Raw genomic sequence first — 14,670 nt, 5'->3', positions numbered from 1 at the left:
CTTTGTTTAAAGAGTTGATATATGTTTTGTAACGTTTAATGTCCATGTTGATCTGTTGAAATAATCGTTTTAGTTGGTTCTCTTCTGTAAATGTTAGTGCAACTTAAGCAGACGGTAGTACACAAAATTATAGATTTTCGCATTGTTCAAATTTATTTTTTTTCTTCATTGCAGTACACACCATGTTACCAAGAAGCCCGCTGGGACGTCTATCAATCGATCAGAGAGTTACAAAGAACGTGTCCAGAAGGTAAGTTAATACCGTGTCACCATCTAGTGTGTAAAATTAAAATCAGTAGTATCTGCAATGCGAGTTTCATTGGTTGACGTAGAAGTAGCTAGAGAAATTAAAAATGTTAAATATTCTAAAAATTATGCAAGAACACGCCTTTTCTCAAACGTTAATGGCAAGACAAAAAATGCCGAGTACGATCTAACAGAATGTCGGGACGGAAGAAAACGAACGTCTTGAGAACGATTTGGCAACATGACCAGAGTTTCGGAATAATATCTAGTTAATAGAATACGATTATGCATTAGGATTAGATATCTTATTCTCACTTTCTCCAGGAACTAACCATAATTGGAATAAATGAGTTACTAATTCATTCCAGTAAATATCTCGAAACTTACGATCTATATAACGTTTTTTTTTTTTTTTTTTTAGTGTCTTATTTATTTAAAAGATAAAAATCCCAGCTTTAGAAGCCTGATGATGTATTTTTTTATTATTTGAAAGTGTCAGTTTCTCATGTATTAAAACTGTACTATGTAGAACTAATGTGGCTATACAGTATATGCCAGTACAGAGAGTTTGCCATGAATAATCCACTTCTTTAGGACAGTAGTCTTTGCAACATGTTCTTAAAACTTCCTAATGTTCGTTTTACTGTTTACTATGTACGTCAGTAACTGAAACATAGAGTATTACTACGTTAATATAATTGTGTTCATGCTAAAGTGCCTCTTTATAGAAACTCTCAAGTGTGGAAATGTAATATTCATTAAATTATTATACAATATTTGCGTATCTTTTGAACGTATTACTTTGGGATATTCTTCTTGAAGAATAAGATACATCAAGTCAGTGGCGTAACTTACGCGCCCGTATTGCGGGGAGTTCTGAGGCTGAAACTTTCGATTGTTTTAGTTACAGAAGAAAAAACGAAATGAGTTTTACATCCCACGGATATGCCGGTTAGGCTAAAAGAGACGGTGATGATGAGTAATGAATGAAAATGGTGAAATAAAGAAAGTAGGAGGAAGCGGGAGAACCCCGAGGAAACCCACGTACACAGTGTTTGTTCACCACAAGGTTCACTTGGCGGGGGCTGGGATCGAACACGGGACCCCGAGCACCAGAGGTGAACGCTCAACAACTGAGCCAGCGCGGCCCCCTTAGTTACAGAAGAGCTCAGATCATCATTTGTTGCTGGGATCCAAAAAAAAAAAAAAAAAAAAAAAAGTGCATTAGGTCACATTTCCTTTCTTTCAGTTTTCTGCAGTTGACTTATTCAGTATTTCAGTTTTGTAACTGGAGGTTAATAGTTTATGTAGCGTAAAGGATTCCTTTTATTGGGAAAGTTGAATGCATTAATTAGCACAAATAAACTATTATTTCAATATAAATACTTCGAGTATGTGCTTAGTGAGTCATTTGCCTTCTTGACTGTCACATATGTAATACGCTGGATAACTGTATCATTTTTCTTTTCTTAATGTTCCCTGAGAATTCTGGATGTTTTGAAACATTCATGTTTCTACTGTTTTAGATCATGATAGGACATACGAAGTATTTATTCAAATTTCACGCACGACCACATACTAGCTCGACTTCCGTCTTCCTTTGTTCAACCTCGTATATTGTGCCTTTTGTTTGTTGTCTGAGTAAGTACCAAATTAAGAGCAAACTACTAGAAGATTTTTTGATTGTGTATTTCGCCTAGAGTTTTTGCAAGAATTCTAATTCATGAGCTGCTGAAGCAGCGAATGAAATACACGAAATCGCGTGACTGAACGTTCGGCAGTTGGTTTACGCGAAGTTGATTTTGTGGGCACCGCCCCCCAATCATTTGGAGATATCAGAATAATCTTAGAATTCAGCCACACCTCAACCATTTTAAGTAATCATAGAAACTGGAAATCACATTTGTGATATGCATAATAGTATTGAGGATGTAGTGTTATTCTTTGTGGTTTCAAAACAATTTGTATTGCGTATGTATTTTACGTTTACAATGCGTGTGTATTTTACGAGTACGAAGTTTAGTTTTAGCTTATTCCAGATTTTGATCAAGTTGTTTCCGAAAAAAAAAAAAAAAATTACAATTTTGCAACATAATTCCCTACGCTTCCTGAGTAAACAAATAAAATGTCAGTTTTACTAATGTGTTTATCACTGTATATCCTTGAGTCATGTGATGAAATTGAAACCAGAAAATGCTAAATAATTAGAAATATTTCGAGTGTATCATTAAGTAATATTTTTAAATGTTATAATTGTGCAACATTATTTTTCTTTTCTGAAAGTAAACATGCGTTAAAAGAAGCTACACCGTGTACAAGTCATACAGTTACAAGTGAAAATATAATTTGCGCGTATGATTTATTTTAATTATTATTGATATAAAACTAGGAAATTGCATTCTATCCCGAATTTGATTCCTAGTGAAGATGTTTGCTTCGAATACTAACCCTAGTGGTTGTTCGCATCCATTGTAAGCAATAGGTCCTATCTCAAATGACCGGTGTGCTCGAAAGCAAAGTTAAACTCTTATCAATATGCCAAATCAGTATACTTTAGCAAAATATAAACTGAATACATTTCACTTTCCAATTTTACTTTCCGGTAAGTAAAAATTCCTAATTAGTCAAACTACGGCCTGCAGGCCAAATGCGTCCCCTTGAAAGGTTCTACCCGTTCCTCGACATGAATTCTAATATGACGAATAAAAAGAAGAGTAGTTACTTCGAACGAGTTGTATTGGAAACAGATTGACAGATGAAGATGCAGTTTCACTTCTATAAATCAGTACAAATCCCTAGTTTGAACTAATTATGAGGAAGTTCAATAATTAATACTGTTTAGTATCACAAAAATTGTGTAAACTGTACCTTTGTGGTTTTTAACAGTTTTATTGGCCCGCCTAAAGATTTTTCTTCATTCTTTGGCTCACTCCTTAAAAGTTTTCCCACTACGGTACTATTTGAAGCCCATAAATCTTAGAATTCATTTCGGTTGCGAAGATACAAAGATGAAACCACAAGTGAGAGGGATAATGCCATATGGCGCATTGAATGGAGCACTGGAGATCACTCATTGTCTCACAGGACCCACTATCATAGGTCACTGGAGATCACTCAAAAGTTTAAATCGGTAGTTGTGTGATCGGATACATCATTGAAAGCAAACAAGTGGGGGTTTGAGGTAACACTTGAACAAAGCTAAGTATGTTTCTGGTTTGATAAGTACATCCATTTCTTTGGGTAGTTTTACGATTGGCCCAGTCCTACTTTCGAGCTTCATGATTTATTTCTTTAATTAGAATGAACAACAGAGAGAGAGAGAGAGGGAGGGAGGGAGGACAGTAAGTAGTTAATTTAGAGAAAGTACTTCAATTTCAACGGAGTCCACACGATCGTATTAAGTCATTAAGTAAACGGTTAGTGAAGACATCTGCAACACGTTCATATCAGTACTATTATTTGTTTGCTCTCATATTTCACTACAATATATGCACATGGCAATTTCGATACTTCACTATATTTCTACTTTACTTCGCAAAATTCAATGTGCATTATCACCTGTACAAGGAGCGTTCCATATTGATTTACACTTAATTAATTAATTAATTTATTTTTACACTTGTAAGAACATTTATGCCTCGGCAGATACATCCACTTCTCAACAGTCTCCATTAAGAAGTACACACTTTTTCTACCGATGTTGCAACTTCTCTATGCCCTCTGCATATCACTTTTTCGGAGTCTGCTGTACCCACGTTCGGACATTGTCTTTCAGTTCCTGGAAGTCGGCGAAATGATGTCCACACAGCGGTGTTTTCAATGATCCGAATAGGTGGTAATCAGGAGAAGGCGCAGTCTGAGCACCTGGAACCCCAGCTCATTAATGGCAGTCGTGGTTGCCCGACACATGTGGGGACGAGCGATGTCGTGTTGCAGAAGCACACTTTTCGCCCATTTTACTCGTCGTTTTCTCTGAATTGCACGGCGCAAACTCCGAAGCGTTGTTACGTATGACTCACTGTTAGTGTTGGTCCTGGGTTTCAGCCAGTTAATGAGGGTGATTCTATCCTTGTCCCAGAAGACTGTGGCCATGCGTTTGCCTACGGAGGGCTATGTATGGGACTTCTTTGGTGTGGGGCTACCTTTATGCTTCCACTGCATTGATTGGGCTTTGGTCTCTGGTTCATGATAGTGTAGCCAAGTCTTGTCGCCAGTAAGGAGTTTTGGACACGAAGCCTTCTGGATCCTTGCAAAAGATCACTGCTCATGTCCTTGCGCTGTTGTCTTTGTGTGCTGCATTCAAGGATTTTGGAACCCACCTGGTAGACACCTTACTCTTCTTAAGGTGTTCGTGCACTGTGCGGTGCAGAGTGATTCTGCCAAGTCCTGTGGTTTCCTCCAGTTCAGTGAACGAGATGCACTTCTTGTCCAGAATAAGCCGCTCCAAAAATGTCCTAAAACCAGTGGCGGCTAATGCTAGTGTTGCAGCGTTGCGCAACGACCAAAGCATTTCAAGAAAAAAATATTATCAATAGTAGCAAAAAACAGAAACAATACTTTTAATACTCGCATATATACACTTTAAATAACACTTTTTTTTTTTTTTTTTTTACTTCTGTAACTGTCCGTTCCGTTAATCCGTTTTAAAAAGCGAAAAATAATCCGTCACAGAGTCTCTAATTTATATTGTGTTGCAGCGAGCATACAACGACCAGATTCTTTCAGCGCGGCAATTGGAGCAAATGCTCATATTGAAATCAAATGAAGTTCAAACGGTAGCGGAAGGATTAAATTTTTACCTGTAATCTGCACCAGCTCAGTTCATCCACCGCCACACCTCCAACTGGGCGCCATTTACGTCCACACATTCGCGTAGGCGGCGCTGGAATCCACTCACAGCGTTCCGCCGTGTTTGATCCGAAATGCCAGCCACAGACGCCCTGATTTTGTCGTGTAAGTTCTCCAAACCACTTGGCTTCTTTGCATAAACTTCCGTTTTCACATGACCCCAAAGCCAGAAGTCGCAGGGGGTAAGGTCGGGTGATCTTGGCGGCCAAGCGGTCGGGCCACCGCGGCCAATCCATCGGTTAGGGAATTTCTCGTCAAGGAACTGTCTCACCTTGATTGCATAGTGAGGGGGTGCCCCGTCCTGTTGGAACACGATGTCGTTCTGGATTCCACGTGCCTCCAGTTCTGGAATGAGGTATTTCTGCAACATATCCAGGTACGAATCTCCATTCACGGTCTCCTCTTCAAAAAAGAACGGTCCAATCAGATGATCATAGGACACAGCGCACCAAACCTTCACTTTAGGGCCATCTCTCTCATGTGTCTCAAATTCCTTTGGGTTTTCCGTGCCCCAAACGCGACTTTTAACAGTCAACATTGAAACAACAATGAAAACAACAATGGATGGAATTTGGTAAGAAACTGACCCTTGCCCTCCCTCTCCCTCTCTCAACGTGTTCAGAGTTGCCGCTTATCTAACAGTGTTGCCAAGTAAAAATTTAATCCTTCCGCTACCGTTTGCACTTTATTTGATTTCATTATGAGCATTTTTTTATGAAAATTATAAGCAAATTAAATCCGTCCAGACTTTATGAAAACCCGGTATAATCTTCACAAACTATTTTTGTTCAAAATATTTCTGGTCATCCTAAGAACACCGAAGTTTCTTCTCTTTGGAGAATTTTGCTGATTCTGATTAATGCTGGAAGGGTATCAAGTGTATTCGGAGAGTTCTTCTCTCGCAATGGGGGTTTCAGCTAGGTCTTCACAAAGATATTGACCTCCTCGATTTTTGCGCTTGGCAAAGCAGAAGCAATATAAACATGATTATTTTCCGTGAGACCAATCTTCATTCACCACATAGTTCTGCTTTCGCCACCAGATGGCAGTACGAGATAGTTACGTAAAACAATTGATTAGAATTTTACTAATTTAACTCACAAACCTAACGTTTTGATAGTATAACATACGTTTCCCTAAGATTTTGTACTTTGTCTTTTTCTTTCTTTCTTTGCTTTTTTCTTGTTTCTTTTAATTTCCAAGCAGAAATGGACCAAATGCTTCAGATCATCATAAAGTGTCAGTGTTTGCTATTTTAAATAATATTTGTAAAGAAATAAATTCATTTTCACGAAGATAGATAAAATAAGAAATCAGTACAATAATAATCTTAAAATTACATCTCTTTCCGGCGCAGAAAGTAAAATCGTATCCCGTTATTGAATGCCCTTCAAGTGTAGTAATTCCCTATGGTGAAAGTATTGTGTGGTTTATTGAGATTTTCATATGTTGGAACAGCACGGATATCATACGTGTTACGATTATATGAAGGATGTAATTGCCGTGCAATAAATAGAGTTGTATGTTATTAGTGATATCATGTTAAAGAGATCGAAGTTGGACTTTTTGATTATAGTTGTAATAAAATGATTGAGAAGAAAAAAATAAGCTTACCAGTTATTGAGGATATTGCAATGGCATTGGCTTTTAAGAGAAGAGAATAATACTGATTCTTTACAGATATACCAATTCAGACTGATTTGATTTTCAGTTTAGCGTCCCTTTTTGCAGCGAGGCTATGAGAGACATGGACCTACAGCATAATGTGGAATCCGACCTCCTGCCGGGAATCGAACCCGGGTCTCCCACGCCAAAGGCGCGTACACTAACCGCTTAGCCACGAGGTAGCTCAGTTCAGACTGCGAATCGTATTCTACCAATCTTGGTCAACTAATGGAGAATTAATCAGATCTTCTCTCTGAAATGTGTTCGAATACTCTCTCTCATGAAAATCATGAACAGTGTTTTTACCGAACTACTATTATTCATACAATATGAAGTAATTTAGAAAAGCAATGTGTTCCCCAAATCACTTGAAAAGACTGAAGTTGACTTCAATGCCATACATTGATACAAGAAGTATCTAAAAGATAATTTTTACGCGGGGCTGGCATGATGAACTTCAGCATGCACACGAGCATGCCCTAGTATTGTGCTTGTGACAGAATCGTCCGAGTGGAGAGATGTGTATGTACAAGTAGCAGAAAGATGAAATGACTGCCGTAATATAGAATCCTGCTAAATGTGAAGTGATATCTCGAACTATTTGGGATAATATGAAATAACATTCTAGTATTTGATATATTGCTTAAAACGACGTATTTGTTTGAACTTTTTAAAATAATTTTTAATTTACTTTGCTCCTATGACGATAGAACAATTATTTTTGGTGGGTATTATCAGCGTTCGAAGTGGGGGGAAAAAGCAAGAGGCGGTATGTTTTATTATGACTTTGACTCAACATACCGGCTATTTAAATATTGTCTTGATCACTGAAAAACCAGAGACGGTATGTCCTGATTACTGAATAACCAGAGGCGGTATGGCATACCACCGTATACCGCCTCACTTCGACCACTGGGTATAATTACAACAAATTTTCGGAATCACGTTTAAGCAGTGTTGCAAACTAACAATTTTACCATATCTGTAGAACGGTTTAAGATATCAAATTACTGTAAATGACATTATGATCTTCGTGTCTATTGAAAAGCGATCTACTCATGTCCAAAATAATTGCCGCATATCTATAACTGTCTTCTTGTAAGAATATAATTTGATAATGATTTTGCAGGGTACTTTTAATATTGATACTACGTGTATAATCGGGAAATGTATATTTGTGTAAATTTCATGGGACAAGAAAAATGAAATGAAATCTTTGAGTTTTACGTCCCACGATTATGCCGGTTAGGCTAAAGGAGACGGTGATGATGAGTAAGGGATGAAATGGTGGAATGAAGAAAGTAAAAGGAAACGGGAGAACCTCGAGAAAAGCCACGCACACGGTGTTTGTCCACCACAAAGTTCACTTGGCGGGGGCTGGGATCGAACCCGAGAAAGTTTTATTTTCGTTTTATTATTGTTATTTACTGCTCTTTTGACATAAAATTTTCCACATACATGTCTTTACCGATTATACACATTCTAACATTGTAAGAAATATCGGACGAATTCGTTATCAAATTATATTGTTACAACATATTTATAGACACGCGACAATAATTTTGGACATGAGTGTACATAATTACATGTCACACTTACCTAAACACTTTTTTTTGTAATAAAGCACTTCGTAAAATTAAAAAAAAAATCAAATTTCCAGTTCCTTGTAACTTTATTTCTACTTGTTCGGATGATGGCTATAGTATTCGACATTAAAATACTTTAAATGTGCTGTACTCCGCCTGTCTCACGTTATTACTATTGTAGAACTCTTCAAAAATTGGTTGTTCTTGATAATGTAGCGTCCTTAGTTTACAACACTGAATAATAAATGTAACAATGTAAGTTTTCATTTAACATGTATATTTGAAATATATAATAGGCTGATGTAGTGCCATTTGAAAAAAAAAAATAGAACATCATTGTGGATCGGCAACGCTGTTAACCTTGTCGTATCACAGTTATCCCAAAGATTCTCCTCGCCAATATTGGCATGGTACAAAATTTCAGCGTCTTTTATTCATTAATTTAAGGGCATACCAAGATAAATAGTCCACCTCGTATATATTGTACTTCAGTTTATGATAGTCCTATTTATTAATCGTAACCCATAAATTCTAACTAACTCTAACTAACTAACTAACTAACTCTATGGCCTATGGAACCCGGAGGTTCAATGCCGCGTTCACAAAAGCTCTCCACTGACTTCTATTCTTAGCTAACTGCATCCAGTTTCTACTTTGTATTCCAATCTCTGCGAGATCCGTCTTAATATTGTCCTCCCATCTGCGCCTAGGTCTTCCTAATGGTCGTTTTCCAATTGGTCTTCCAGTCAAGATTTTGAAAGCGTTTCTACTTTCTTCCATTCTAGGTACATGGCCCGCCCACCTAAGCCTCCTAGACTTGACGACCCTAACAATGTTGGGTAAACCATATAAATTATGTAGTTCGTCGTTATGAAGTTTCCGCCATTCCCCATTCCCGTTCCTCTTAGGTGTTCTCAAATACTTTCAGTCTATGTTCTTCCCTCAGAGTAAGTGACCATGTTTCGCAGCCATACAGAACAACAGGCATGATTATCGTTTTGTATATTTTAAGCTTCAAATTCCTCGACAGAGTTCGCGACGACAAGAGATTTTGAACCGAATAGTAACACGAATTCCCTGCTTTTAGTCGACATTTAATTTCTCCGTGAATATGATTTTCCTCTGTTAATATTGATCCTAGATATTTGAAACTATCCACTTTATCAAAAGTATTATTTAATATTTTAACGCATCCATAATTTGCTGTATTCCGGTCCCGACGCACTTCCACGTATTTAGTGTTCTCTGCATTTACTTCTAAACCCATGTCCCTGCAAGCGTTTAATAAGATCTCTGCATTTCTTTCTATTGTTCTTCTATCATCCCCTATTAAATTTACATCGTCAGCATATGCCATAACCTGGTGAATACCGTTCAACTGTAGGCCCTGGTTGCAATCTTTGATTTTCCTTATAGCGTATTCCAGAACGAAGTTAAATAATAATGGCGACAACGCATCTCCTTGTTTCAGGCCATTTTCGACGTGAAAGCTCGTGGATAAAAATTTTCCTACCCGGACTTTACTTTGGGATTCATTTAAACATATCTTAATTAATCTAATTAGCTTTCTCGGTATTCCAAGTTCTGTAAGAACGTTGTATAATGTTTCTCTCCTAACCGAGTCCTACGCCTTTCTAAAATCAATAAATAGTTGATGTACCGGGGTATTGTATTCCCACTTTTTTTCGAGTATTTGGCGAATGGTAAATATTTGGTCGATAGTTGATCGATTTCGTCTAAATCCGCACTGATAATCTCCAATAATTTCATCTGCGTATGGGGTCAGTCTTGCTAATAGAATATTTGAAAGGATTTTGTAGGATGTTGACAGAAAAGAAATGCCTCGATAATTATTACAGTCGGTTTTGTCGCCTTTCTTGTGAATTGGAACAATGATTGATTCTTTCCACTCTTGTGGCAATTCTTCCTTGTTCCAGATAAGGAGAATGAGTTTGTGTATCTTGTTCCACAATTTTTCGCCTCCAGCTAAAATTAACTCAGCCGGAATTTCATCTACGCCCGGAGATTTGTGTTTCTTTAATTTCTTTATAGCGGTTTCTACTTCTATTCGGTGGGTTCTGGAATATACGGTTCTGCGGTGTGTATCTCCTTTTCTCCACGCACACTAGTTTTTGGTTGCGTGTTAAGCAAATCGTCAAAGAAATCTTTCCATCTATTTAAGATGCTATCCGTGTCAGTGAAAACTGTACCGTCAGATTTCTTTAATATATAAGCACGAGGTTGATAGCCTTTCTTAAATTCGTTAATTCCCTTATACATTTCCCGTATGTTTTTATTTTTACTATTATCTTCAAGTTACCCATAAATTTTTTTAATTATAAATTAGGTCGTTCAAACTGAAGTAGTAGCGTATCTGCGAAGTGAAAATGAAACTTGTTACTCACATGAATATGATTACAGTCTTTGAAGTCACTGTCTACCTGGTGAAAGCGTTTCCATGAAATGAAATGAATTATTTCAGTTAATCGGTCCATGATTATGGTCTTTAGGCTAAGGGATACGGATGATTAAGGCAAGTGAATGATAGAAGGGTTGGTGGAATCAGATTGTGGGAGAAAGCGGGAATGTCCCGAGAAAACCCACATAAATGATGTCTACCACAAACTTACTTGGCCGGAAATTAAAGCAGAAACTCCACATACCAGAGTAAGCACTGTACCACCGTGCCCCTGAACACATTTCCAACTATCTGACAGACATTGGACACCGTTGAGAGCCTCTATATATGAGAGGATTTCGAAGGAGCTTTTTAAGGCTCGATCAAAACTGAATACAATGGAAACATTGACCCCAAAGTGATTTTTTCGTTTTTGGCAACAAATTAAAATCACAGAGGCACATCCGGAAAATGGGGGGTACTGATAGTTCCTCCAACAACATTGTCTTTACCGCATAAGTAGTGTGATCATGCAAAATGTAGTAGTTCAGACTGCAGGAGATACGGTCATTTGCGTCCCAATGCTGGCCACGAATGGTGTACCAGGCATTGACGGAAACTCCTGGTGGCACTTGTATGTTAGGATGCGATACCTTCGTGATCATAACAGATTATCATCGTGTCCTTACGATGTTGTGGCTTTTGTGTGACTTTTTCTGTCATCGGATATCCGGGTGGCGCCATTCACAAGACTGATGTGTTAATTCTAGTTCTAGGATTTCCTCGGGTCTCGTCAATCGCTATAATGGGGTGCATGAAGTCAACACCTTCCTGCGTGTAACGTTCAGGTGTAAGTATTCACATTCCCAAGAGGACATCTAATATCCATCTGGCTCCATTATACATGCCGAGATCGTGTTACCATGTGGTAGACTGACGCAGATGAAATAGTCATTTCATTATTCAGTTGTACTTCATGCCTATTGCCGAATATTTTCGAGCAGTGTTCGTAGTGTTTCCACATAATGTTGATCCCACCATGGTTGATCCCTAGTCGTTCGAATAATTGTCTACGACTAGCGCCTCGTCTCGAATGTCGCACCTCGCACCTCTGCCACGATTCACGATCAGTTATCGTATGTATATTATTTATAGTTTCAATCCTAAGCCCGAGCAGAACTCGGGATAACTTAAGCAAAGGATGAAGCCTGAGACTAGTTCAGCAATATTGGAGTGTTTCAACCGAACAATACCAATAAATTATCATCTTAAAATAGAACATGTAAAGAATTGTTTGTCCTGTATTTCACGTCCTTACTTTTTTCTACTATCGTGTTATACGTCATTTTAAAATGCACTAAACTGACAAAAAGCTGGATTTTACCCTATACTGTAAGTCCACGGGCTAAAGTGTTTTAATTTAATCTCTTCTTCCATACACAGTCTGGCCAAAAGTTCTGCCTTAAGGTTACATTTTCTCCAAATAGGAATAAATATTATAGTCGAGAGGATTTAAGACTGGGCTAGACGATGGCCATTTTTCGTTGGTGATAAACCCAATTTTGTTGCGACGAAACCACTCCTGCGTTTTGTGAGCTAGTGCTGGGTCCTATTGGAACATTTAGACTATTTTTGAACATAGTGGTGTCAAGGGGTTTCATACCTTGTCGTGTATATTCTCTTGATACATTTTGATCCCCGTTTTCATACTTTTTTTTTTCTTTTGGCGAAAATTGATATCAGTTGGACCCAGGTACGACACACACATCCAAATCATCACCCGCAGAATTTATTCACGTGCTGCAGCCTGGTTGTAGCTTACACGCTATCATTCTGCCTGCTGATTTGTTCTTCAACTGAAAATTTTCTCATTTGTGAACAAAATTTGTCGATGCTTGTTATTCGCATGTTGCTGCAGGAGCAGCTTTGATCGGTTACATCGCAAGCGCTGATTTAACCGCTGGTCTGTCCTTCTGCTATAGGCATGCGGTCCTAAGTCTTCATTGAACACTTTTTTATAATCGCGACATGTTAATTTGCAGGACCATGAGTTTCTGCTTAAGGACCGGATTTCGAGCTATCCTCGCCTTTGCTATCGTAATGACAGTTATTGTTCTAACGGAGCGAAGTCTGAAAGGGCGAGGCTTGTCCTCGACAGATGATGTTTCATTATATCGCTGTATCGTGCGAATCTCTGTAATGTTCAGTTTCTGCAGTAACTTAAAGGTGGTTATCGGAGAGTGTCCGCACTTATGTATGGCCAAAATAGCAAACACGATCTTCTTTCTATCCTCACACTACATCTTCACTCTTTAAGAAACGAAAGACAATAATGGTGTTGTAAGTTCAACCAACATTAGGGTTTCACAACAATGCTAGATTAGTTTCATACATCATGTCTTAACTACTGGCATTTTTCATACGTATTTGTGACGACAAACTTTTGGCCAGACTGTGTATTTTCCAACTTTCCTCCTTATTGCGGTGGTGGGATCCATATTCCTACTTCTTAACTCTTGAATTCCAGCTATTTTCTCTATTTTGTATTAACTCATATAATATTCAAGGGCCACAAGTGTTCTCTGAAAGATTAGGAAATGGAAATAGTTCACCCCTGAAACTGTTTGGACCTAGGAAAGACCATTATTACGTATTTTCTCTTTCTTTCGTCGGCGAACTATAATGGGTGGTTTTCACTTGCATTACACCACTGGTTCCATTAAAATTGCTCTTCAGTCAATTGGGGCTTAGATCGAAATTGACACTAATTTTCGTCAGCCTGAGTAGAAAAAACTGCTGCCTTTCCTCAGAACACTTCTGGCTTGTCAATTTAGACCAGTTTGGTATGAACGTCGTTTTCGGTAACGAATACGCCCTTCAACTTCACGCTAGCTTATAATTACTCTCACCACTCACATGAAAGTCTTTGTAAAGGAATGTTTGTAGAAATACCAAAACAACAACAGTGCATTGTGTATAATATGGAAATATTGTGAAATTCATAGTACGAAAGTAAAATTACAATTTTAAATCCCGTACTTCTATAATTCAATACCATTTTGTAAGTATGTGTGAGCTGTGATTGCACGTATACTATTTACGAGGGGTGTCTGAAAAGCTTTGAGGAAACTATAAGTACAGATTTGGTAATACCTTTATTTTTCAATATAACCCCCTTGGACAGCAACATACTTACTCCAGCGGTGCTGTAGTACTCTTATCCCAGTAGGAAAAAAATCCTTAGGTTATAACCGCAGAAACTCCCCCACGGCTGTCATGACGGCATTATCGCTTGCAGAACGTCGTCCTGCTAGAAGATTAGGGGCCAGATCGGGATTAGGGTGGAGGAGGAACGAGTTCAAAGCCGTATTCATGAATAGTAGCCATAGCAACTGCTGATATGGGGCTGAGAGCATTGTCATGATCGTAGAGAACACCTCTAGACATCATTTGTGGCCTTTTTTCGTGAATTTACACTTGAAGGTTTTTCAGAAGGTCACTATAGTACTGTCCTGTGATAATATTATCCCTTTGCAGGCAATCAATGAATATCACACCTTGGGGATTCAAAAAAACAGAGGCCATTACTTTGCCAGCGGAGGGGATCACCTTTACCTTCTTTGAGGTAGGAGAGGAGGGGGAATATTTCCATTGTTCCGATTGTTTTATTTTGTTTCTGGCTTGTAATGGTGTACCCAACACTCCTCCATAGTGATGAATCGACAGAGAAAATCATGCACATCACGGTCTAACAGTTTCAAATTGTCCACGGATAGGAGCTACCGAGTGGGATTTTGTTCGGGAGTCAGAAGGGGACCCATCGAGCAGAAACATTTGATAAATCAAGCTCATTCTTCAGAATATGATCTGCTCGCTCCTGTAATATGCCCAGCCTGTCTGCTATCTGTCGAGTTGACAATCTGGGAT

The 14,670-nt window shown here is 38.3% G+C and overlaps 1 protein-coding gene across 13 annotated transcripts in view; it reads left to right on the top strand.

Moving 5' to 3' along the window:
* RhoGEF2 (Rho guanine nucleotide exchange factor 2) overlaps nt 1-14,670 on the top strand; it is a 656,727-nt gene that overhangs the window by 348,207 nt on the left and 293,850 nt on the right. For all 13 annotated transcript variants that reach the window (XM_081725662.1, XM_081725656.1, XM_081725658.1 and 10 more), the window contains one exon: nt 175-250. In XM_081725662.1, the coding sequence (XP_081581788.1) occupies nt 175-250 (76 nt within the window). The remainder of the gene's footprint in view (nt 1-174; nt 251-14,670) is intronic.

This window comes from Thermobia domestica, chromosome 9 (assembly GCF_964235325.1).
Source record: "Thermobia domestica chromosome 9, izTheDome1.hap1.1, whole genome shotgun sequence".
In the NCBI taxonomy this organism is placed as follows: domain Eukaryota; kingdom Metazoa; phylum Arthropoda; class Insecta; order Zygentoma; family Lepismatidae; genus Thermobia; species Thermobia domestica.
Note: the sequence above shows the minus strand (reverse complement) of the source record. Positions and strands in the feature narration are given on the sequence as shown.